Source organism: Eretmochelys imbricata, chromosome 4, assembly GCF_965152235.1.
Source record: "Eretmochelys imbricata isolate rEreImb1 chromosome 4, rEreImb1.hap1, whole genome shotgun sequence".
In the NCBI taxonomy this organism is placed as follows: Eukaryota; Metazoa; Chordata; order Testudines; family Cheloniidae; genus Eretmochelys; species Eretmochelys imbricata.
The window spans coordinates 18129516-18157147 of record NC_135575.1 but is presented as its reverse complement, the minus strand read 5'-3'; the positions used below and the strand labels follow the sequence as shown (position 1 = coordinate 18157147).

General features: G+C 38.9%; 1 protein-coding gene across 2 annotated transcripts in view; it reads right to left on the bottom strand.

The window, feature by feature from the left end:
* The window catches only part of BMP2K (BMP2 inducible kinase), a 105888-nt gene that overhangs the window by 61974 nt on the left and 16282 nt on the right, over nucleotides 1–27632 (bottom strand). For both annotated transcript variants that reach the window (XM_077814925.1, XM_077814926.1), the window contains exons 2-3: nucleotides 12737–12855; nucleotides 5456–5561 (exon numbers count right to left, since the gene is read on the bottom strand). In XM_077814925.1, coding sequence (XP_077671051.1) covers nucleotides 5456–5561; nucleotides 12737–12855 — 225 coding nt within the window. The remainder of the gene's footprint in view (nucleotides 1–5455; nucleotides 5562–12736; nucleotides 12856–27632) is intronic.

Genomic DNA, 27632 nt, shown 5'->3' with positions numbered 1-27632 from the left:
ACACCCCCATCCCCCGTACATCTACAGAACAGACAAAGTTAATTACCCTTAATTTTATTGATTCCTAATAAGAATCCACTGCTCCAAACAGAAGGTAATTCAGTGTCCAATCCCACTCAATGGTGGCAAAAGGATCTTTGGGAACTGAAATCTGAAACCTCCCCACACGAACACACTTGCTGACCTTCGCCAAATCCTTCCAAAGCTGAGAAGACCCAAAAACTACAAAAGTTGTTATAATTTTGAAGTATAGAAAATAAACCACTATTATGCAGATGCCACTATTGCAATATTTGACATCTGACACCGCTTCTTCACCTGCCTAAACAAAAACTAGTTGATAAATATAAGAAAAGTATGTCCTCAGAATTATAGTCATATTAGGGAGGCAAGTCAGAAATCTGTTTTTTTCCCTCCTCTCTTGGATTCACTGTCCTAGACAGGAGTCCTAATTCATGAGAAGTAACAAACATTCATTATCACTCAACCACCATATAGGGAAAGTAATAAAAGTACCAGCGCAAAGAGTATCACAATGACAGAAACAGTTGTAGAGGGGGAGGGATAGCTCAGTGGTTTGAGCATTGGCCTGCTAAACCCAGAGTTGTGAGTTCAATCCTTGAGGGGGCGATTTAGGGATCTAGGGCAAAAATTGGGGACTGGTCCTGCTTTGAGCAGTGGGTTGGATTAGATGACCTCCTGAGGTCCCTTCCAACCCTGATATTCTATGATACTATGACACATTCTAGCTAGGCTTAAAGGTATGGGGCTGCATGCAGGAATCAATAGGTGAAAATTCTCTGGTCTGGTTTTTTATACAGAAGGTCAGACTAGATGATCATAATGCTTCCTTCTGTCCTTAACATCTATAACTCAGGAGAAAAAAGCAACCACTGAGTAACTGCCAGAAATTTGAATTAATCACATTAGAGAGATGCAATGGAGACTATTCAATAGTCTTTGAACTCAAGATTTCCACATGCAGAAGGAATAATTTTCTTGAACACAAAATTTTATTTTTTAAAATGTACATCTTTATCCTGAAAAGCATTGACAGCTGACAGATCTGTTGCCCAAGAACTGCTATCTGAAGAAACCAATTCACCTTTTCTATTTCAGAAAGAATAGATTGAAAAAAAATCCTGTAACACTGTGATTTGGTCAGAAAGGACTGATGGTTCTCCCTCCACTATGTTACATATCTCTGGCAGAATAAGCACCAAATTCTCAGAGGAAGTTCTTGGATTATTGGTAATCTCTGGTGATCATGGAGTCATTTCTAGCATTATATTCCGTTAAAGTGGAAAAAATAAAGGAAAAACTGGTTTCCCAAAGGCAACTCCCTTGTAAAAGGATCTCACGGAGAGCGAAAGAGAAAACACCTATTATCTTCAGTGCAGGCAGACATACTGGAAGGAAGGTGCAGTTAACTCAGCAAGTGTGCCAGCAGGGAGAAGTTCAGAAGGAAAAGACTGTCCCCATTAGGTCGATTCCGACACCAATACCTATTAATTATGACTTCAAAGCAGTGGATCAAATGAGAAATACATTTATGCTCTCCATTAATTAGTAGCTTAATTTTCTACTCCATCTACACTGCAATCAAGTTAAACTTACATTTAGAAACAGCAGTTTTTGAATTGCTCACCATATTATTCTCATGCTATACTTAGAGTCCTTCATTTTCAGTTATTTTATTTTATTTTTCCCAGGAATTTATCTGCGTTTATTAATACAATGACAAAAACAGATGAAAACTGGAGGAAAAAACTATTAATTTTTATGGACAAATACCGGTATTTATTTTGGTGGACACAAGGACGGGGCAAAAGTATTGAGTAGATTAATGCTTTGATTAATAGAATTCAATGTGGTTTGCTACAGAACTAAAACAACTCAAAACACAATGCCAACTGTGAGTTTAAGAAAACAATATACCTCTAATCCCAAACTAAAACTTTTAATTTGAATAAACAGTTTACTGTTATAGACTTAAAACTATTAGCCTATAAATATTTACTTTAGTAACTGGGCCACAGCATTTGCACTGTATACACTCAACTTCATTGGTTTTCCTTGTTGTTTTTTAAACTTTTAAAGTTTTTTAAACTTTTATGTTCTGAAATGTATTCTGATACAGATTTTCCCGACTTTAGTGTGTCAGAGCTTTAAACCGTTAACTGCTAACAGCCTGAAATGTGTACATGGTGGGCGTGAGATACATTCAGATGCATACGCACTTCAGGAGCTTGAACGTGTGCCTGTTCGTTTATTGTGTGCATCTTCTAGACTAATACATAACCTTACTTCAACAGGCACCTTTGCATATACACACACAGACTAATGTATTATCGTAATACATATCTCATGCAATGTATTGTATTTTCCTAATAAAACAAGTTATATTTTATATATAGATATGAATGATCCAAACGTAGGGTGAAAATCAGAAAAAAAAAAACGAATACTTATTGTAAAACCTAGGATTTTTTTTTATTTGTAAAAATCAGTTTAAACCGAAAACGAAGGGGCTTAGTTATACTACACATAGAATACTATCTTTTATGAGATTATGAGCCTTACTTTCAGACGCTAGGAAGCATAGCTCCCATTAGTTTCAAAACCACATTTCTTAGAACATAAGAATGTCCCTACTGGGTCAGACCAAAGGTCAATCTAGCCCAGTACCCTGTCTTCTGACAGTGGCCAGTGCCAGGTGCCCCAGAGGGAATGAACAGAACAAGTAATCATCAAGCAATCCATCCCCTGTTGCTCATTCCCAGCTTCTGGCAAACAGAAAAAAAAAAAAAAGTAATATCAGTTTAGTTAACTTATATTAATATCAGCAAGTGGACAAGCCATAAATTTTTAAGATTTTACTTACTGAAATTTAGATGTTTAAATCTCAGAAGTGTGCAAAATCAAAACACGACTCAAAATTTGAGCTGAATTGAGTCAATTTTTACATGAACAGCTGCAATCTATACTTATACTATATAAACATATGTTTAAAAGACACTATCAAAACTGTTTGCAGTGTTGTTGTAGTTGTGTTGGTCCAAGAATATTAGAGAAACAACGTGGATGATCTGTGTGGAGCTCGAAAGCTTGTCTCTTTCACCAACAGAAGTTGGTCCTAGAAAAGATATTACTTCACCCACTATTAAAACTGCGAAGTCAAGCATTCAAAAGTCCTACTTATGCACTGAATGAGGCAGAGGCAAGGGCCTGAGCAAGGGAAGTATGTGATCATGTAATTAAAGGCTGTCTCCCCCTTGATGCATTTTGACAAACAGAAGCTGCACAAACAGCAACTTGAATTCTACTGTTTTTGTAATCTGAGTGCTCAACTTCACAAATTTAATATCCTTTTAACAGTTTTTTTCATGTAATTTCCTCAGTTTTCATTTTTTAAAAACCACCTAACATCATCACGTGCAACTGTACCAAGCTCCTGCATGGATTTTCAACAGGGTTTGAACCCAGAAGCTTCAAATCCATGTCACAAATCTCATCCATCTCAACTGAAATTAATGGAGTTACATCTCACTCATTTTCTGTACCAACCTAGGTAAAATTCTGAGGCAGTGTAGCTAAGTGAATGAGACCTGGTCTGCCTTACTGGAGAAGTGACCTTGTGCAAACCCTGTAAGACCTTTTTATAAGATGGGAGAAGTGATTAAACCCTACCTTAAGAAGGGGGAAGGTATCAGGTCTTGTTCATTAAGCAATATGAAAAGAATTAGTATTAGTGGAAAAGCATGGTCTTCTGGCTCTCAGATCAGTGCCCCTTTTCCCTATCGAAAAGCATCTTTAGTTTAGGAGAACAAGAGCAATATTTAGTTTTAGTTCTGTACACCTGCTTCAGAACAATGCAGGAGCTTTCTTAGTCTACATGATCAGCACAGAGATAAAACCATCGCCAAAACCACGTACATGATGGTGCAGAAAAGTCAAAGAACTATAATTATCTATCTAAATTAAGTACAACAAGAGAAAAGGTAGCTGGAAATCTGAGGGTTACAGCAGACATTCCCTTTACCCTCAGCCAATAGGAGAAGATGAAGTAAATTCAGGCTGTAAATGTTGAGCACAATGAAAGCATCACTCACGTGGCTCCCAATGAGCATAGCTTTCTAGAAGGTTGCAGAAGCACACAATAGTGCACCTCACAGCAACAGTGAGAATACACACAAGTTACAATGACACAGAATCGGATTTGTCTTTCAAAACAGAGATCCAAGGATATCACATCAGGCAGTTCACAGAAGGCCAACTGACCAGCACTGGCTGAGTGCAGACAAAGGCCAAATACCCTCAAAGGGAAGGCACCTGAAGCATTTTAAGCACCTAATGCGCAGGCTTATGCAGAACATTTTATTTTCACATGGAGCAGACACAGTTACTTTGAAATCCAAGCATTTCTCCAGATTCACTGTAACTGGATCCTAACACTTCTCTACATTTGAGCTAAACTACTGGAATACATTTCTATACAAAAAAGGGGGAAAAACCCAAACTATACACCTCTACCCCGATATAACGTGGTCCTTGGGAACCAAAAAATCTTACCATCTTATAGGTGAGACCGCGTTATATCGGGGCAGGGAGAGGAACCACTCCCCGCCCCAGCTCACTTCCGCTCCGCCTCTTCCCCTGAGTGCGCTGCCGCTGCTCCGCTTCTCCCCCGCTCCCTCCCTTCCTTCCAGGCTTGCCGCGCCAATCAGCTGTTTCATGAATTTGGATATAACGAGGTAAAGCAGCCCTGGTCCCCGGAGCGCTGCTTTACCGCGTTATATCCAAATTCACGTTATATCGGACCGCATTATATCGGGGTAGAGGTGTACTTGTAAATTAAAGAAACTAAATATTTGAAAAAGAGGAAATGATTCTGAAGCCACTTGTATTGCCTAAAACAAAAAGAACTGTTATAGACCAGGACATGAGATACCATTATTTGGACCTCCATGGCCTCCACCCTCCACCGAATAAACTGATTTAAAACAATTTAAGGGATCAGGATGATGAGACAGCATGTAGCCTTTACAGTTCATTATCTGGAGCAGCAGTTTCATGAGTGAAAAGATATTCAGTTTTGCAAAGTCTTCATTCCCAAATCAATATACAAATATATTCTGAAATTTGTTAGAGGGAACAAGGACACTTTACATATTTATGTAAACATTTAATTTCCCCCCCTCTTTTCTGGTCAGACCTTCATATAAAGCAGTGTAGGATGAGCTTTTCAATATTCCCAGATTCATTCTTTCTGGCACTTAAGAACAAAATCAAATGTGACAGTGTTTTCAGTGGTCTTGACCTTAATTAGGAAGATAATAAATGTGGTCTTTACCAAAATACATGTCACATTTTAGGAGATAACCCTGGACTCTAACTTTAAGAATGCTTTACTTATGTTCATAAAAAATAAGAACTCCAACAGTAGTTTACTTACCTCGACAATATTCCATTAAAATGAGCACCTCCCACACATTGTCACTAACAGAATTAACAGCACAGTCCAAATAGCCTACAATATTCTTGTGCCCAGAGAGTTCTTTCTGAAACCGGAAAAAAAAACAACACATCACATTTTGAATAACAAACGTTTAAATAAACTCTAGAAAGTATAAAGATACGTCTATATAGAAGACTGGAGGATTCTTGGGATATGGAGTCTTTCATCTCTACACCATGCTTGAAACGTCCTAGGTAACTGTTGAAAAAACATTCTAATAGCTACTTAGGAGCTTATGTCAAGCGAGTAGGTGCCAACTACGATTCCCAGAGGACAGGTGCCCACTTCAAAGAAAATATTAGCAGTCAACCCCATCTTAGACTCAGCTAAGCACCAAGGATCAAATAGAGCATAAACATAATTCCTCCAAAAGAAGACTTACATACCATGGGCAGGACAGTGTGAACATGCTTGGATTGCCACTATTTATGCTGCACCCGTGTAGGTAGTAATTTACAGTGCTGTCAGTTTGGAAACTTTATAAACACTAAGCTCATGTCAAAAGAAAAATGTTCTCTGTTAATTTCATCATTAAGACAAACTCAAAAATGTTAAGATTTTGCAGCTATAATCATAATACACTGCAAACATTCATGGACTGTGTGTTACATTAAAAAGGACTAACGGACAATAAGCCAAAATTCAGGCAACTTGATCCATGCCTGACAGTTTCCACAGCTGTCACAGTCCTTGCTTCTAAGAGGACTAGTGGAAAGTTATGAGAGCTTTCCCTCACAAAAGGATGTGAGAGTTACACCATATGAGCCTTCACTTGGTGCAGGAGCTTCTTTTTATAATTAGCGGCAAAGAGCTCCACCTCTAATGTACCCCACTAGAGAAAGACCTGATCAAGCAACTATTTATTAGGGTCCAAAACCAGCTCTTACTATGACAACATTCTCTTTTCCAGCTAGTTAAGTATCCAAAAGCAGTATATACTGGACATTTCCCAGTCCTACCTTCATAGATTCCAAGGCCAACTGGGTCTATTGCAGTCATCAAAGGTGACCTCCCATATAACATACGCTGTATAACTTCCCCCAAATAATTCCTGGAGCATATGTTTTAGAAAAAGATCCATCTTGATTTTAAAATGGTGGTGAGAAAGAATCCACTACAACCCTCAATAAATTAATTATTCACTATTAAAAATGTACGCCTAATTCTCAGTATTAATTTGTCTAGCTTCAACTTCCAACCATTGGATCATGCTATATCTTTGTCCGCTAGATTGAAGAGCCCATTATTAAGTATTTATTCCCCATGTAGGTACTTATAGACATAAACATATTACTCCTTAACCTTCTTTGTTAAACTAAATAGATTGAGCTCCTTGAGTCTATCACTCTAAGGCAGATTTTCTCATCCTGTAATCATTCTCATTACTCTCTCCTGAACCCTCTCCAATTTTTCAATACTCTTCTTGAATTGTGGACACCAGAATTGGACACAGCATTCCTGCAGCAGTCACACCAGTGGCAAGTACAGAGGTAAAATTATCTCTCTATTCCTACCCTAGATTACCCAGTTTATGCATCTATGGATCACATTAGGCCTTTTGACCACAGCGTCGCAGTGGGAGCCCATGTTCAGCTGATTATCCACCATGACCCTCAAATATTTTTCAGTCCCTGCCTCCCAGCATAGAGTTCCCCATTTTGTAAGCACGGCCTACATGCTTTGTTCCTAGATGTGTGCATTTAGTTATATTAAACCACACATTGTCTGTGCATGCTCAATTTACCAAGCAATCCAGACCACTCTGTACCAGTGACCTGTCCTCTTCATTATTTAATCACTCCCTCAATTGTGGGTCATCTGAAAACTTTATCAGTAATGATTTTGTTTTCTTCCAGGTTATTGATAAATATATGCTAAATAGTGTAGAGCTAAGAACCGGTCCCTGAAGGACCCCTCTAGATGCTTGATGATGATTCCCCATTTACAGTTACATTTTGAGACCTATCAGTTAGCCAACTTTAAATCTATTTAATGGGTGCTATGTTAATTTTTCATCTTTCTCGTTGTTTAATCAAAATATCATGCCGTACCCAGACAAATGCCTTACAGAAGGCAAAGTATATCACATCAACACTATTCCCTTTATTACTCAAGCATCTAATCTCATTAAAAAAAGATATCAAGTTACTTTGACAGGATCTATTTTCCATAAACCTATGTTGATTGGCATTAATTATATTACCCTCCTTTGATTCTTTATTAATCAAGTTCCATATCAGGTGCTCCATTATCTTGCCTGGGATCAATGTCAGACTGGCAGGTCTATAATTACCCTTGTCATCTCGTTTACCCATTTTAAGTATTGACATAACATTAGCTTTCTGCCACTCTTCTGGAACTTCACCAGCGTTCCAAGACTTATAGAAAATCAACATTACCAGTCCAGTTCCAGTAAGCTCCTCAGTTAGCTCTTAAAACTCTAGGATGCAAGTTATCTGGGCCTGCTGATTTAAAAATCTTTAACAGCGGTTATTCAATATGCTCCCGAGATACCAGTGAAATGGAAAGAGTATTTTCATATGAGACAACATCATCTGTTTTTTCTCAAATGCAGAACAGAAATATGTATTGAACACTTTTTCCCTTTCTGCACTATTAATAATTCTACCATTGTCCTCTAATAATGGACTAAAGCCATTGTCAGGATTATTTTTGTAACTAATATACTTTTTTTTTAAATTCATTGTCCATAACTCTGCAAGTGATAGATTTCTCCTGGTGTTCCTTTGTTCCCTGATAAATTTTCTACAAATTCTAGCTTTCGGTTTATATTGATTGCTATCAACGTCTCCTTTCTTCCATCTATTTTTTTTAATTATTATTTATAGCTGTGTCACTTCCCTTCTAAATTGGGTCAGTTTTCTAACCAATACTGCCTTCTTCCTTGATTGTGGCTTTTGGAACATCTAGTAAAGCGTTCTTAAACAACTTCCAATTATCATTCACAGGGATAGTTTTCCTATATAAAAGAATTAAGACCCTTGTCTTCCCATAGATTTATGGAGAACATGGTGGCATTGTCAGAATCAAGAGAACTTTTTGAAATACTGGTCTTTAATAATCCCTTTGATTAGGATCACTTGTCATGCTCTAAGGCAGAGGTGGGCAAACTATGGCCTGCGGGACCATCCTACCCTGCCCTTGAGCTCCTGGCAGCTAGCCCCCAGCCCCTCCCCCGCTATTCCCCCTCCCCCGCAGCCTCAGCTCACTGCTCTGCCGGCGCCATGCTTTGGGCAGCGGGGCTGTGAGCTCCTGGGGCAGCACAGCTGCAGAGCCCGGCCTGACCCAGTGCTCCATGCTGGGCTGCTGCCTGTCCTGGTGCAGCCACGCCGCCAGCCACCGGTGCTCCAGGCAGTGCAGTAAGGAGGCAGGGAGCGGAGGGGTTGGTAGAGGGCAGGGGAGTTCGGGGGTGGTCGTCAGGGGGTAGGGATAGGTGTGGATAGAGATCAGGGCGTGGATAGGGATCAGGGCACTCTGAGGGCGGGAAACAGGGTGGTTGAATGGGGGCGGGAGTCCCGGGGGGGCAGTCCAGAAGGAGGGGGGGTTGGATGGGATGGCGGGGGGCAGCCAGGGGCAGGGGTTCTGAGGGCAGTCAGGGGACAGGGAGAAGGGGTGGTTGGATGTGGCAGGGGTCCGGGGGGGGGGGGGGCAGTCAGGAAGGAGAGGGGGGAGTTGGATGGGGCGGTGAGGGGTAGTTAGGGGCGGGGAGGTCCAGGGGCGGACAGGGGACAGAGAGCGGGGGGGTGGATGGGGCAAGGGTTCTGGGGGCAGTCAGGGGACAGGGAGAAGGGGTGGTTGGATGTGGCAGGGGTTCCCGGGGGGAGAGAGGGGGACTGGATGGGGTAGCAGGGGGCAGTGAGTCCAGGGGCAGTCAAGGAGAAGGGGTGGTTGGATGGGGCAGGGGTCCCAAGGGGCATTCAGGAAGGAGAGGGGGGAGTTGGATGGGGAGGCGGGGGGCAGTTAGGGGCAGGGGGTCTGGGGGCGGTCAGGGGACAGAGAGCGGGGAGTGGATGGGGCAGAGGTCCCTGGGGGGCCATCAGGGAACAGGGGGATTGCATGGGGCAGAAGTCCCAAGAGGGAGATGGGGGCGGACTGTCGGGGGTGAGAAGCAGGGGGCGCCAGGCCATGCCTGACTGTTTGGGGACACACAACCTCCCCTAACCAGCCTGCCATACAATTTTAGAAACCCGATGCAGCCCTCAGGCCAAAAAGTTTGCCCGCCCCTGCTCTAAGGATCTTTAAAAGAGTTGTACAGTACATTTGAAAGATCTGTTGCTCACCAGGAAGAAACATCAGATCAAAGCCATGGACCCGTGAATATGCAGCCATATACAATATGCTTCATGTATTAGATGTTGTTCAGAATGGACTTGATACAATTATAGTAAAGGCAGTACATGTGGGTGTTGTGCGCCTTTCACAGAAATTCTGCCCTGGTTGTTGTAGCCTAGTACAGGACTGTTACGGGTTCTAAAGGATTTTCTGACCTACTTAAAAAAAAAAAACAAAAAAAAAAAAAAAAACTTCTGCATCCTGCATGTTTGCTTCACATCTACCTTTGTTATTTCTTTAGTTTAAATTCAACTATGAGCCAGCTAACGTGGGATGGATGTGGATCATGGGGAGGGAACAGGTAGAATGCGGGGGCCCCAGGTTGTGTGGAGGTCACATGCGCCCCCCACCCTTTGTGCCCCTCCCATGAGGGCAGCGTACCCGAAAGAAATGATTTCTACTTGCACCACTGATACTAAGTGAGGGCACATAACCAAGCAGCTACACCCTTCATATTATTTCTATATTGTGTCTAGAGTGTGGGTTGGCGTAAAAAAATGTACCATCTTAAGATATCTACTCATTGCATATAGTTTAAAATATAAAGTTCTTACTGCTTTCTTCTCATGTAGAAACTTCAAAACTAACAAATTAAACCAGGTTGGGGTTGGAGGGTTTTTTGCACATCAGAATGGTTTACCGGGTTCCAATCAGTTACACCTGTAGAACCAGACTGCAGACTAGATTGCTACAAGCTGAAAGTTAGAAAAGGCATTTGCATGGCACTGTTGTAGCCGGCATCGCAAGATATTTAAGTGCCAGATGCGCTAAAGATTCATATGTCCCTTCATCTTCAACCACCATTCCATAGGACATGCATCCTTCCTGATGATGGGTTCTGCTTGATAACAATCCAAAGCAGAGCGGACCGATGCATGTTCATTTTCATCATCTGAGTCAGATGCCACCAGCAGAAGGTTGATTTTCTTTTTTGGTGGTTCGGGTTCTGTAGTTTCCGCATCTGAGTGTTGCTCTTTTAAGACTTTTGAACGCATGCTTCATACCTCGTCCCTCCCAGATTTTGGAAGGCACTTTTGATTCTTAAACCCTGGATCCAGTGCTGTAGCTATTTTTAGAAATCTCACATTGGTATCTTCTTTGCATTTTGTCAAATTTGCTGTGAAAGTGTTCTTAAAACAAACATGCTGGGTCACCATCCGAGACTGCTATGACATGAAATATCTGGCAGAATGCGGGTAAAACAGAGCCAAAGACATACAGTTCTCACCCAAGGAGTTCACTAACAAATTTAATTAATGCATTATTTTTTAACAAGCATCATTAGCATGGAAGCATATCCTCTGGAATGGTGGCCAAATCATGAAGGGACTACAAATGTTGAGCATATCTGGCACATAAATATCTTGCAACGCCAGCTACAAAACTGCCATGCTAACGCCTGTTCTCACTTTCTGGTGACATCGTAAACAAGAAGCGGTCAGCATTATCTCCTGCAAATTGTAACCAAGTTTGTTTGTCTGAGCGATTGGCTGAAGTAGGACCGAGTGGACTTGTAGGCTCTCAAGTTTTACATTGTTTTATTTTTCAATGCAGTTATTTTTTGTACATAATTCTACATTTGAAAGTTCAACTTTCATGATAAACAGATTGCACTACAGTACTTGCATGAGGTGAACTGAAAAACACTATTTCTTTTGTTTTTTACAGTGCAAATATTTGTAATAAAAAATATATATCAAGTGAGCACTATATACTTTGTATTCTGTGTTGTAATTGAAATCAATATATTTGAAAATGTAGAAAACATCCAAAAATATTTAAATAAATGGTATACCACTCCTGTTTAATTGCACGATTAATTTTTTTAGATCGCTTGACAACCCCATTACAAGCACCATTTAGCCAGCAGAACCTTGATTGTCACATACAGTACTTTCAGAGCTTACAGTTAGAGTTCACAGATCTGGCAGAAAATTTTTTTTAGTTGTAAACAGAACACATTTGACACAGAAACAGACTAACTGTGGAAACCTACATTGCTATTTTTACCATCACTGTTACAGAATTATACTTTAGAACAGTTTTAATGTTACCAGTTACATGTAACACTTCAATTGTACGGGGAATTGTGATTTTGAGGTTTGGAAAGGAGGCGGTCAATGAGAGGATCTCTTTCACATGATTCACAAGGTAAAAAATTTAGAAGGATAAGGGATATGCTGTCTTACTGTTACTCTCTCTCTTTTTTTTTTTTTTTGGTAGTGTGCATATTCTCTTTTATACATGGAAGAGAGTTCGTCTTATAAGACTAGAGCAGTACATTTGCATGTTCTCAAACCTTTTAACTAGGAGTCAGAAGGTTGAAGAGCATGAACACATTAGCAATAGCTTTCAGGAAACAACAGCGTTCAGTGAAGAAATTCTAACATAGGCTATTGAGTACAAATAGAGATACTAATACTGAGATTGCTAAAAAATGAGTTTTAATACTGCAAGGTTGGGCCCTAAAGCATTTGCACATTGCCCCCGTGGCTTGTTGCATTAACACCAGCAAAGGTGCCTGCACTTGACCTTCACAAATCAGTCACTCCAGATATAATCCTGAATCAGAGATAAAGACTTTTACCCACCTCTTCATTCAGTATTATATGTTTATATTTGCTGCATTTGTGGCTGCTGCTGAGATGCACTGAAATCATCTTTGAGAGAGAAGGGGTTCACAAGAGTTTCTCTCCAATTCTACTCCTTGACCAGCTAAGAGTAACTAAAGCACAATTCACACTCCATCTTCCAAAAGTAGAGGATATCTATATTCCTAATCTCACCCCTCTAGAAAAATAAAGCTGCAAAATTTCCATTCAAATCCATGCCTGCTGCATACCATCAAATAGTTGCTTTACTTACCATAATTGTTATTTCTCTTTTGCAAATGTTGAGGTCAGGCACGTTATTAACATACATTCGTTTCAATGCACAGCGTACTCCACCATGGGTACGCACCAGGAACACAGTGGAAAAGCCACCTGAGGAAAAAAATTACACAAAAGTTAGACCACTAGAATTTCCATTATTCCTTTAAAAATGTATCAAACCACGATAAAACATGATTTTTTAGAACACTTTTTTAATCAAGTAGGAAATCACTGACACTTTGGTCCTCTTGTAATTGTACTTAATTGTTGGTTAACAATTTAAGGCAACTACAATATGTTATGCAGTGCTATTGCCTGAAAAATGTTTATTTCACATTAATGTTAGTTTGTCAACTCCTGCAGCTTGTAACTGTTGCCATTTGCAGATGACAATGAAACTCTTCTGAGAGGTTTAATCCAGGATGAACAGTGCCATGTTTTATATTTTTAGTTCTATACTTACAATTTTTAAGCTTGATATGGCAAATTCACCCCATCTTTCATCAAGTACACAACCTAAACTCAAGTTTAGGAAATTCTTTTGGCACCCTAGAAAGCTAGAGACTTTAAAAAGGTCACAAACTTGAAAAAGATACTTGCTAATTGAATTTTGCACATAATGCAAGTGACAATTTAAACTTAATCTGCTTTTACTCTGTTGATCCCCTTGGCAACACATATGTACATATCCGAGAATGAAATTAAACTCTCCCTTCATCAGTCAAATCAGACCCCATCTAAAAGCAACACCATCAATACGAAATGCAAATTTCAGTTTCAAGTGTTACACACACTTGAGTCATCCTGTCAATTTTTGTCTATTTTTGTTTTTAGTTTTTCTCCTCACCTTGCTATGATAAGAACCATACAAATAATAGGTAAAAACAACTGTACAGGGAAAACAGTGAAACTGCATGTGTACAAAATGCTTTCAAATACACTAAACCAACAAAAAACCCTTTTCCCTCTCTAATGTTCATTACAGTAATCTTCGGGGCTATTTGTAACAATAGTAGATTTGAAAACTATTCAAAAGTGTGATTTTCAAGTCTGTAGTGTCTTAAAGTCCACATCTTTCCCACACTTCTAGGCAAACTGTCTCAACTCAACAATCAGGGCTCTTCATAATTCACTACAATCTGATCATGAGTCTGAATACTCATCTCGGAATTATGACTCAACAATGCAGAAAATGAAAGGTTATAAAAAAAGGATGTAAATGCACAAATAAAAAATGAAATGCTTAACTACTATGACAACCATTTCTCCTATTCAAAAAGGCATAAAATTTTTAAATTACTGTAATATAATCCAGAAATTAATCCACCATTTAAGAGATATAATGGCTCTCTTGACAATTTGCACTGGAAAAAGGAGAGGGTGATCATATATGAAGACATCCTTAAAAATATTCTGGCAAATAGTTTTTAAAAGTTTTCTAGAAGTGTTAGTATGGGCCTCCCAAAAAACACAAGAGAACGTATTTTGAGATACTGAAACTGTCATTGCAAATGTACGTCATGTAACATTTATGTTCTCTTTCACTATTTTACCTAAAAAATAGCAAATTAAGGGTGAAGCAATTTAAAATTGTTTAAATTCCTTAGGTGGGTGGTGTTTTGCGTAGGTTTTTTTTTGTTTTGTTTTGTTTTGTTTTTTAAGATAATCATGATTTAAATCCAGTTGAGACTTTGTCAAATGCATTTGAAAATGTGTACTATAATGAAATAACACATGGTGGTTTATTAAAATGCCTGAGAGTCTCTTATTTGATTTTTACAAAACTGTTATAGACAAAAACAAAATACTGAAAGTTAAGACTTTGATCCTGCAAGCACTTAAGCAGAGAGGTAATTTGTCACATAAGCAGTCCCACTGACTTCAATAGGACTACTCAAATGCTTGAAAGCAAAGCATGTGCACATACGCATTTGTAGCCTAGGAGTTGAAAATTTTATTTATTAAGAAATTTTCACTTAGAGGCAAAACATCCATCATTTCAAACCAAATTGCTTCACTGTTAAAAGTTATTTAAGAATGAAAACCATCAACACTGTTTTGCTGGCTAGAGGCTGCCTAGACTTTTGTAGCTACATTAAAAAAAACATGAAACAGAAAAGCTTCTTAGGATAGTTTGAACAAAGAATCTCCTTTCTACATTTAGAAAAGAGAAGGGGAGAAAGTTACTCTCCAGAAAAACAAGGCATTTGTCCTTTAACGTACAAAGAGAAGTATCTTCAGGAAGTACCTAGTTAAGGTGTTTACACTTTTCGGTAGGCCTCTTGAGCAAATCATCTTTGAGCACTACTAAGAAAAGGAGTACTTGTGGCACCTTAGAGACTAACCAATTTATTTGAGCATAAGCTTTCGTGAGCTACAGCTCACATGGTATGCATCCGATGAAGTGAGCTGTAGCTCACGAAAGCTTATGCTCAAACAAATTCGTTAGTCGCTAAGGTGCCACAAGTACTCCTTTTCTTTTTGCGAATACAGACTCACACGGCTGTTACTCTGAAATTTGAGCACTACTATTAGTCTAATTTTGAAGGCAAGTCATAATGAATGTTTAGATTATGGTTGTGAACTGCCAAAACGGCAGCAGTGGGAAAAGACTGTAGCCCCACAAGCCCTTCTGCTTCCCATTACCTATACACAACAGTGCTGAGAAGAGAGACTGAGGAAGGCTAAGTTTGGGAGCCCACCACCAACCCATCAGACTTGGGCTCGTTGGAATCTTACCTGCTCTTAGGAGCCTCAAATGCTAGGCATGAGCATTAATAGGTTACTTTTGACATTTTTGGTGGCAGTGATAGCCCTGACCAGACTGTTTTAGTGAAAGCCTATTTTAGCTTTGCAGGGAGCCTGCAATAACAGCTTTGAGATGTGTGAACATTGATCTCAGTTGGGAGTTAGCTCAGATGCCCAGTAATTTAAATGTCAACTTCATTAACTACCTTTCTGCTGATCAAAGCATGTTAGAAAAAAAAGGAGGAATCACGTCTACAAGTGTTAATTTTGTAGATTGCCTGCAAGGAGTGGGAGAAGGGGAAGGGGAACCTCAAAATCCCATACCTCCAAGGGGCTCCTTTTTCCCTCTGCATCTATGAGAAAGGCAACACAGCTTCTTCCCACTTCACTGGGACCCGATCTGCAGTAGGAACTCAAAGGTCCCCTCACTGCCAGTACAGTTTACAGCAGCTGCACTACTCACAGCCTCTCTATTACCACGTTCTCTAACCCGAGTCCCTCCAGCCCTGAAGATGCATGGAGTTGGCAAGATTCTCAGAGCTGAACTGTTCTGAGGAATGCCTCTGAAGCATACACACGTACTTCAAGAGTGTCCCTCAGTTATAGCCAACCCTATCATTCTCCTGAAACTTATCTCAAACACAGAGACCCAAAGGAGATAGGATGCCCTGTTTGTAGTCTTCCATCTGAAATGCCAAGGACTCAGAGCTTCTGAGTCCTCTGTTGTTACGTGGATTAGACTATGTATTGTGAAAGCATACAAGACATCAGAGATTCTGATTCCAGAAGGAATCAGGGTACATTATACATGATCCCTGGTGACCTTATGGGCAGAAAGAGCTAGTGCATCCATAGCAGAGATTTGTAAGATAGCCTCCTGGTCAAATGCTACCACTTTCATCAAGCACAACAAGGTGGACTTCCTGTCCTCTGCAGAGGCATCCTTTGGCAGGAAGGTGCTGCAGGTTGTGACTTGGAAATGATTTTTCCTTTGAGTAAGTATTATTGTGACCGGGGTCCCAGCTGAGGTCACTCAATTAGGGTGAACTGCAAAGAATGGGGCAGGTAATCCCCAAAGCTGGTGGATATTTTCAATACTTAGATTTACCAAGCCAGCATAAAACAGATTCTTTGTTACCTCACTGGTTGCCCAGAAGTCAACACCACAGTTCCCTTGAAGTAACCCAGCCTCAGGCCTCCATCCAGATACCCAAGTCAAATATGATGAAGATTTCTGAAAATCTTATTTCATCATATAAAAGACAAGGTTCTACCAATCCCAAAGGATCGGACACATTACCTCCCAGGTTAATGAATATTTCAGTTCTTACCCAAATACATGCATACAGCCAATTCTTAACAACTGAACTAAAATTTATTTAAAAAGGAAAGAGTATGGCTAAAAGATCAACATACATACAGACAATTCTTAAGGTTCAGATACATAGCAGAGACAGTAAGCTTTATAGTTGCAAAGAGTTCCTTTAGAATTTAGTTAATAGGATGTAGTCCAATGTCCAATATCATCTTCAGGGAGTACCAGCATAACTGGGATCTCAATCTGACAACTCAAACTTCCCCTGATGAAACTTAAGCGGACCTGAGATAAACAGGATTGGGGCCCAAGGATCTTCCATACAATTTCAGGCCTTCTTTGATAAACTGGAGTCCCTCAGGGAACAATAGGCCCTTATTTCCTAAGCATCGTTGTTAATTATTCACACAGATTAACATAAGGCCAATGGCCTGTTTCTCCACCATTTACAGATGATTTGCTGTACATTTCAAAGAGATGAATACAGAGATATCCTGTGTTTTCAATTCATTTAAATGCTAGGATGTTCTTTTGATCTTTGAATTAACAGAATACAGCATAGACAGGGACTGTTGATTACACTTTTGACCTCTACCCATATACAAAACACAAACATTATCTCACCATCTGTCTTCAAGAGTTGAATTTTAGTAATTTATTCTGCAGGATGTTTAACTCTTTCTGGCCACGCATCACAATCAAGCACAACAAGGTGAACTTCCTGTCCTCTGCAGCGGCATCCATTGGCAGGAATGTGTTGCAGGTTGTGACTTGGAAATGATTTTACCCCTTGAGTAAATATTATAGACGGGGAGGGATACCATTTTCTTTTTTTGACGTTTTCCTATAATTCTCAGAGCCCCTCTGACACATACAGTTGTGGCACTTCTCTTCAGTGGGATACTGTGGCCTTAGACAGATTGAAGGTAGAACCACTTCTTTGGAAGCAATGAAAGAAGAGTTCACCTTCATGACAAACGATTCTGCAGTTCTGAGCACCGCCTCATCCTCGTGGGGTCCTTAGGCTAGAACTCCCCTTCTGAGGGGATAACCATATTTTTAGCCAGGGACGCTATGGCAGCAACAATCTTCAATATCTCTGTAATTGCAATTTTTGGTTCCTGGATCTTACAGAACTTAAGATCATGTTTAATATGTCCTTCTCTGACTTATCCCATTCATCTCTTATTACTTCCTCGAAAGAGGAGTGTAGAAGAATTGCAACCACAGGGGAAGATGGTGTGTGTGTGTGTGCGGGGGGGGGTGTTCAAAGGCTTACTCTTGGGATTTTGTTCAGACTGAATCTGAATCACAGATTCAACCTTGTTAAACATGGCCTCAAATTTCTCAAGTGGAAAAAACCTTTGCTGAGTCTTTCCCCAATCCTGATCGGAGTCACAGCCCAGCAATTCACCATCCTCTGTGGAAGAGGGCAAGGAAGGAGAAGTCAAAGGACTCATAACTCCTAGATCTTTTACACTTTCTTCCCCTATTTTACTTGGATTTTTTAGCTTCTTTAGCTCGCTTACAGATCATACAAGCTCTCTAGTGGCTTTGATAAGGTCTGTTGGAGCTAGCCATACTGAGAGCCTTAAGTGCTTTTGTGAGATCTCTGAGTCCTTGTCTACTGGGAGCCATCCAAAAGATACTTTTATGAAGCTTTGAGAATCCAGATATTACAAGTTTTCATTCACGTGCTATATATTTCCACATCGTTTAGTCCAGGGATTATCAAATATATTTCTAAATTACAATTTGTTTGATTAGATTAAGTTACATTTTCCTCCTCTCCACAAGAACACATGCAAAGTAAAATTCCATGAAAGCCTGAAGTAGACCTTTCACCTGCTAAGGCTTAAACTTTTTTTTTTCGTCTTAAATGGGCCAGCCACCAGTAGCAATTTAAATACAAATATGCAAGTAACTGTAGTAGGTAATTTAAACATAAGAACAACCATATTGAGTCCGACCAAAGGTCCATCTAGCCCAGTATCCTATCTTCCCACAGTGGCCAATGCCAGGTGCCCCAGAGGAAATTAACAGAACAGGTAATCATCAAGTGATCCATCTCCTGTCACCCATTCCCAGCTTCTAGCAAATAGAGGCTGCCCATCCTGGCTAATAGCCACTGATGGACCTATCCTCCATGAATTTATCTAGGTTTGGTTTTTTTTAAACCCTCCTATAGTCTTGGCCTTCACAACATCCTCTTGCAAGGAGTTCCACATGTTGACTGTGCATTGTTTGTTTTAAACCTGCAGCCTATTAATTTCATTTGGTGGCCCCTAGTTAAAGCCTATGAGATAAATAATACCAGTACCGCCAATGGGCCAGAGCCGAAACATTCTACATTGGCATGATCTATTTATCAGTGCTGTTAAATACAAAATAAGTTCCATGGTACAACATGTTCTCTACCTGGATAGAATAGTACACCTAGGCACTGGAGGGGGAAGAGATTTTTCTGCAGACAGCTTTTAGTATGGCCAACAAGAGCTGTGTAATTTGTATATATTCACAGGAAGCTAAACTACTACTGAAAATAAAGTAATGTTTGGTACACCTACTCCTGCTTGGGAAAATCCATTTTTAAGAAGTCTCAAATTCAGAAAAAAAATACATTAGCCATGCTACTTGTGACAGACCCTTTACTAGGCACCTTCACCCATATGCAACAGACTCAGGAAGTAACAGTTATGAACTAAGGGTAAAATTCTCAAAAGCATTTAATTCACTTAGTGCCCATTAGGCACTTGTGAAAATTTTACCCAAAGTCTTTGATTGGGCTTACATCCATGGTGACAGGATGAATTTTCAAAGCAATTACAGTCACATTCATGAATCTTATATATAAGAATATTAAGAAATATAATATTTTTCAGATAAATTAATTCCTGCATTTTATTCCACTTTATTTATTGTTTTATGAAACTAATATTTAAAATCTTGCTTCTTCTCTGACCCAACACACCAATATTTTCAAATCTGTACCCATTTGTTGGACATTAACATTTCACAAATTTATCTCTGGCTCTTTTTTTTTTAAGACGAATACCCACTCATTTCCATTTGCTATCTCCCCTTATCTATTTGTTTCAAGCTTATTAAAAATACCTCTGTTTCTATGAGCTAGGAATACATGACAAGATTTTCAAAAATTTAGGTGCCCAACCTGACAACTTAAGGAGACCCTGATTTTCAAAAAGTGCTGCACACCAACTCCTGAAAATCAAGCACTTTTTAAATTGTCTCCTGTTAAGTATAATAAAAAGTTGAAGTATCCCAAATTACCATTCACTTTAAGGTAGAGCTTGGCTAGAACAATTAAAGCACGCTCTTCTAAAGCACATTTGACATCATAACCAAACCTGCAGCGTTGTGTCATGTAAATTCAAAGTGTGTATCACACAGACCTATGCCACTGTAAGCTACCAAAATGTTTCAGTGACATTTAGTGAGGCAAATCAGCATCAGTATTTTGCTCCTTCCTTATGGATTACATATAAGAAACTTCTGTACTTCTATTTTTGATTTGCCTACCCATGACCAGCAGCAACATATCAATATAAGCTTACATGCACAGTACCCCAAGAAAGTGAGAAAAGGTTAAATCCAAGTAAGTTTGCAATGATGCTTACAATTGATACACATCCATGAATTTTTATAATGTCCCACAATTGTACAGTTCAAGAATTTAACTATCAAGCTTCATCAGGATTTTTCCACATGATATCAAGAACTACCCTGAACAGTAGAAAGTTCAGTCATTTTATATCGATTTTAAATTTAAAGTTACAAGGATTGCAAACCTTTGAAAAGACTATATTGTTAATTCAGCATCTACCATTCCAAAGAAAAGATTAAAAATAGAATTTTGCATCCTGCTCAACTAGGATAAATTAAGGGCCTCTAAGAGACATAATCAACACGTTTTTATAAAATTTCCCAAACAATTCATTTCTGAAGCAGAATGTCTAAAAGTATGAATACTGGAACCAAAAATAAAAGTTTGGACTGAGGTCTATCAACCTTAACTATAGCACTGCTTTCACTAGCTGCCTTTTTTCTATTCATTAAAAGCAAGATCCAAATTTCTCTAACATTACAAATAATTCATGGACTCCACTGTTTAAGGCACTAAAATACTTTGGTTCTTTTAACAAGGAAGTGTGGTAATGAAGTACCATAATTAGTAATGCAAGGTTAACAGATTGCTTTCACTACCAGTAATATCCCAGCTGAGTATGCAGATTCAAATGATAACCCATTTTCACCTATACATTTTATCCAAGAGAGACTTGTCACTACAAGAATTAATCTGAACAGTCTTAGAAATGAGTTAATATAAAAGTCAATCAAGTTTATGCTTGGTCATAAATCACAATCATTTTGGCTTCAACTTTTTTTTTTATAATAAAGAGTCAGCTTTTACAGCTCTTTATAACTGGGTGCTATGAAACTGAATTCATAAGAAGATATCAAGATTTATTTGTAATTAAACATAATATCAATTATGCATTTTGGGGCTAGAAGTACTGTAGTGTTCTGCAACACATCTGCAGCCATCCTCTCACAAAGGGGAAACATACTGATTGAAAGCAGGGCTTAATCTTGAATTTTAGAGACATTAATCTGGCCTGCCCCCAATCTGGTTAGAAACAGAGTAGTCACTTCAATATTACATGGACGCCCTGGAGAAAGCAACCTTTCAAATCTAGACCAACATATTGTACAAAACATCCTTAAACATTTTGCTCCTGACATGTCTGTTACAAAAACACAAACTGCTCTTAAAATGCTGGAACCTGAATCCCTGCATTAAATCTTCCCAAAATGGGGACACCAGACTACATCTCCAAATTATGCAAAAGAAAGACTTGATGTGGGTTTACATTAAGGATGAGTAGTTTGATCACCTGTCTGAATATTTTATACATCTCATCCCTTACTACACCAATGCACTTCAATCTGCAGTGTTTCCTTTATATTCCAACATGATGTTGATTTAAAGATGCAGTCAAATAAAATGCAACAGCGCCTTCTTTGATGTTGAACTTAACGTTATATTCATACACAACAATGAGAAAATTTGAAGTTATGGTTAGTAGTCATATACAAAAATTTTGAAATGTAGATTTGGAATATACAAAAAGAAACTTCTCAATTAATTCTTTATGGAAAAAAGGACTCACTCAAACAAGACTTCCTATAACTGAATTTCTTATCCAACAAATACAAAGGTCATGTGTACAGGACAGGAAAAATTCATGTTTCAGTTTAATCTCATTTATACCAACTGTTGATGTTACTTGTGATGCCATTAGATAAATTCAAACATGATTAAACTGACTAAGAGGGAAAGCTAGAAGTGCCTCCACTAATTTCCAGTGAGAGGTCTTCAAATAAAAATCCATCATTGCTTACCAACGTCATAACTACACACTATGAACTGGATGTCAAAAGAAACTGCATAAGCCATCTAATTCAAAAGCTTCTCATCACATTCTACCTCGTTATTTTTAGGTAAAACGTACAGCAATTTTGTAGTAACCCAATTTCCAAAGATCTGCAGACAATGAAAGCGTAAGGAAATTATGCAAGACCTATCAGGATATCTCAGACACTAATGTTTTCAAAATGAGGGTAACTGATCCTTCTCTCAGCCTCTTATTCACAGAAACTGTCTTAACAGCTTTTTCATTTCCTTTATATTTTAAAAAGATTATGCTATTACTGATCGGTTAGAAGGATGAATATTCCCCCCCCCCCCATGTGCAATTAAGCACATCTTTTAGTCAACAGATAAAGTCGTGCAAGTGCAAGCTCACCCCTCAGATTCCCTCCACTCAGTTAAGTGCAACAATCACCAACTTCTAATTGCATCATTTAATAGTGCTGTGTTATTAGAATATCTGATGGGCCTAAGCTAGTTCTTCTGTAAAAAACCAAAGAGCTCTTAAGTAAGTTCAAGAAACATTCAGTTTCGGATGCCAGCAAACATGTGATAGTTACAGAAGAGTTTAAAAACAAATTAAGGTTTTTCTCCAAAGATACAAACATTAGTCATTGACCCATTCTAAGGAATATACTTCTAGTTCTGCCTTGTGAATTTCTATTTGCTGTTTTATTAACTGGAGAGATGTCTTTTCTATTAAAGATTACATTTTTAAACATAAAGATTTTATCTAGTCCAGAAGAGTCAGTGATAGAAACAAGAATTTATTCTGACTTTAACTAGTCTAATGTCAAGTCTCATACGTATTCAGGGCTCAAACCTTGGAATGGATCTAACTATAACGCAACCATAACTTGTGCAGAGAAGCAGTAGCATACTGGATCACCTTGAGGCTTTGGCCACCTATACTGTCTCCCCTCTTTTAAGAGCCTTGCCATTAGGACTGTTCTCTTCTCATAGTATTTGCTGCAAAACCTGGTAGGCTGCTGTAACAGATAATGCAATCCCATGTGATATCGCTGGGGCCCATATTTTATTAAATGTATGTATCACTGGTCCAAGGATTGTATGCGAACGCCAGGGAGCAGGGTTGCCACAATTCCTCCAGGAACCAAAAACAGTGGGGGCATGAAGGTAAATCACTTAGGTTTTAAACACCACTAAGCAGGTACCACCCAGTGGGGAAGCTTGCATATAGTGGTTCAAAGTGGGTTTTCTAGAGACCAACAGACAAAGAAAGGGCGTAAGAAGGCTGTGCTTAAACTGACTCAGAGCAGGTCTACACTTAAAAGCGGCAGTGGCACAACTGCAATGGTGCAGCTCAGCTGCTGTAGCACTTTGATTTTGCACACCCCTGAGCGACATAGTTATACGGATATATAGTGTAGACCTGGCCTTTCTGATCTAGCAAGCAGACAAGATCTTCTGTCCAAGGGGACCCTGAAGTCCTACAGGAGGGTTGGGAAGTCTTTCAATGGATGACTCTGGGTATATTTAGTGTGCATTTAAATCTGTTTTCTTTGTAATGCTCTTTGCTTGATTAGAAAGAGCCATGCAGTAACTTGAAACCAGTAGCAACATAGCCCTCAGCGAAAGCAAAGCACATGCACAGAACCTTTAGGAAACTGGCTTCCTGGGACTATCACAGTGAAAAGGAGCTGTGAGGCCTTAAAACCCCACTCACGAGATAGAGATACTAGATGAGTTACTTCAGTACTGCTTGGAAGGATTGCATATCTGATGTCAAGTGAGACAGACCAGGGTACAGAAGAGATCGAAAGCAGCTTTGGAGGCCACTGGTGAGACCAGGAGGGAATCTAATACATCTATGTTGATGTGAACTAGATACCTTTTAGTCTGCGCCAGAATCATCCACACAGGGCAGTTAGAGCACAACATTTTGGTGCACTCTGCAATTCACAGTCCCATCGCCTGCACTGCGACAGTGCAGACATAGCCTTAGATTCTCTCCTCTCTGTGGGCTACTATCATGTCAAGCATCATGAACACACTAGGAGTAGTAGTCATATCAAAGAGGCAAAGGAAATGTGCTGGAAGTACCGTTATCCCAAGGTAAAATACAGGTTTCCCCCATGGGATCAATAAATAAGGATTTATAGGAAGTAGCCTTCAGAGCTATAGAAAGTAGGGAAGGCCTCTAAATTTATGGCTGCCGAAGTGTATTTGAGAGTCCCTATGCTGGATTTGAACTTTTCTGGGAACTTACAGAATACACCAAATCAGACACTGCTCTGTAACGAGGAATAGAATAGAAGAGAGGCTCTATCACCCTTCTCCACAGCAGATAATGGATAGCTTCAAGCCTATTGTGATTCTTCCTGAGGCTGAATTATGACAGGATGACTCTACATCCCGGGACCTTTTCTAAGGCATATCCCCTTAAGGGAAGTCTCCCAAAGCTCACTCATCCAATATGGAAACTGAACAATACTCCGCACACTGGGAGAAAAGTCAGATTGCAGACAAGGGGATTTCAGTCCAGATTAAGCCAACACAGAGTCCTGCAGACTTCTTGAAAGACAGGTCTATTTTCCCCTCAAGCAGCTGTTCTCTCCCAGCGTATTTTCCTGATTGAACCCCAAGGGGACTATTTGGACTGGTATAAGGCTTGTATTTTTTCCTATATTGTCTGGCAAGGATAAGTGACTTTCTACCATCTTGTATACCTGCTCCCTAATCATTTACCACCTGAATATCCTGAAGCTGCCATCATGGCATGGAAACAAAGTGTCCAGCTACAGCAAAATGGCAAATTCTGTGGCATCTTGGAAACGTACCACTTTCCACAGCCACAGAAGAGAGAAGCCCACAGGCCCCTTACTGAAATAAACGGGGCAAGTTGATACCTTTCAGAGCTACTGTTTCAGACTGAATGCAGAATAAAGCAGATATCACTACATCTGTTTATCTTTGAAATGATAAAGGCTATCCATAAATTTTTTTAAAGGAAACTCTGAAAAAAATGACTTTCCTTTGGATCGTTCAGGTGCAAGGAACAAAACTGAACACAGTCCCAATCCCATATGTGAGTGCTGTTACATCTGAACCAATTGAGGGAGCTATGTATAGACTGAAACTTGCTTACAACAGCAAAATGGCTGGATCCACCATGTATAGGACAGCAGGTAAAAGCAAAGAAATTGCTGTCTCCTACTATTTAAGCACTGGTGGATAATAATACATAAATCTGGAAGTTCTGAAAAACTAAAATACCATGAAAAGAATAATGAATTTTAGGATCCTGACTAAGTCAAAGTACTGGCAGAATAGAGTTAAATATAGTTTGGCCATACGTGGGATAAACAAAATTTTAGAAAACACATTAACTAATCTGCTATTAAAACTGTATCTTAGAAGCATTTTATTGTATATTATATAGTTTGCAAATTTCAGTAGGGTTGTGGGTCGTTTGTAATTAATTTTACTTCTAAATTCCATGCTGTGGAGTTTGAAGCTTTTTAACAAAGCTTACCAAACACACATGCCCCAATAGGTAAATCTCAGCTGGAGATAACCAGTAGCTGAATTAACAAGTGAGGTCAAGTCCCCACTTGACTGGAAAGTCTTTGTGTAATTAGAAAATCAGTTCCCATGGAAATGTGATTTGTAGAACAAAGCAGATTTAAAAAAATCAGATTTTAATTTAAATATTTTGTTTAAATCAGATTTATTTTAAATTCTTTTTTTTTTAAATAAACAAACCTGTTTTAATTTAAATTTGGAATTGTGACAACCTATATTAAGGATTAAACTAATAGTAATCTATCAAAATCATTTAAATAAAAGTACTAGTGGCACCTTAGAGACTAACCAATTTATCTGAGCATAAGCTTTCGTGAGCTACAACTCACTTCATCCGAAGTGAGTTGTAGCTCACGAAAGCTTATGTTCAAATAAATTGGTTAGTCTCTAAGGTGCCACTAGTACTCCTTTTCTTTTTGCAAATACAGACTAACACGGCTGCCACTCTGAAACCTACCATTTAAATAAAAAATATTCAAGCAGGACATGCTGGCTACAAAAAATTTTTAAAGAAAATCAAACCAATGAATGGTAGAAATTTGGAGCCAGAGTTTGCTGAAGTGCTAAACCAGCTTTTGACAGCAACAGCTTCTTCTGCAGATGAAGAAAGATTATTTTCTTCATTTAAATGTATTCAAAGTTAAAGTGGAAGTTGAAAAAGCAGGAAAGCTTGTTTTCCCTTTTCTAATCTATAAATATAAACAAGATCCAAGAGGACGAGAGCTACCTGTTTGAAAGTCTTAAAGTCTTCCTTTTGTTTAATAAAACAGTTTTAATTGCAAAACATGTTTTTATCAAAACTTACATAAGAAAAAAGATCCAGCATATTTACAGTAGTTTTACTTAATAAAAATATTTTAAAAGGCAGCTTGTGTGAATTTTAGCCGAATTCCACTTTCAATCCAAATGCAGCTCAATACAAAACATAAGTAAAAAAATAGTCTAGTAAATAAGAAATGAATCATTCACAACTTTCCAACATAAGTAAAAATTAATCCAAATAAAGCTATGTTTAGCTTTAAAAAAATGTGTAGATATAGCTTATCCTCCTGGTTAGCAAAAAGTAACACACTAAATTTGGTAAGTCTATATTTAGCTGCAAACCAACATGTTTTAATGATTACCAGTAAAAATTACAAATGCAAGATAAGATTAAATTGATGATTTAAATCAAGGTTTCCAGCTTGCCGATTGTAATCATGATTAAAATCATTTTAAATCAATCCACTCTGTACTACAGAATTGACCATTTTGTCCATTACCAGTATGTGTCTTCTGATACCACAAATCCATCAATCCAGAGTCAACATTCAATTAGTCCTTGCTATCAATCTTTCCAGAAGTAGCACAACTAATTTGGAGACAACACAGTGTACTCACATCTGCAGTAGATGCCAGTGTTTCCCAGGACAACTTCTCAAACTAGATTGCATAAGGTATCCAGCTGAAGTCTCAGAAGGAGTGGTCTCAGCCTTGTAATACTTGTTTCCCCATACATCATGATACAAGGCCAGCTGACCACGTCCTGTGGAATGCAGGCTTCTGCATATCAGGTAGATTTGGAAGGATCACAGTGGCTCAACCTTTTTGTTGAATACTTCTAATAGGAATGTCAAGTTCATAAAACAAATTTCACCACATTACTTTTTTTCAGATAGGATGAGAGACTCTAGATACAAACTGTCTTGTCGAAGGTATCTCAAACAGTCATGGTTTTTAGTCCCAAAGGAAATTAATCCATCTGGATTAGGGGGGAGAGACCCTGGTCACAGACCTCTGGATGTACAGGAAAAATTTGTTTGGCCAATTTTTGTCCACCCAGTATTA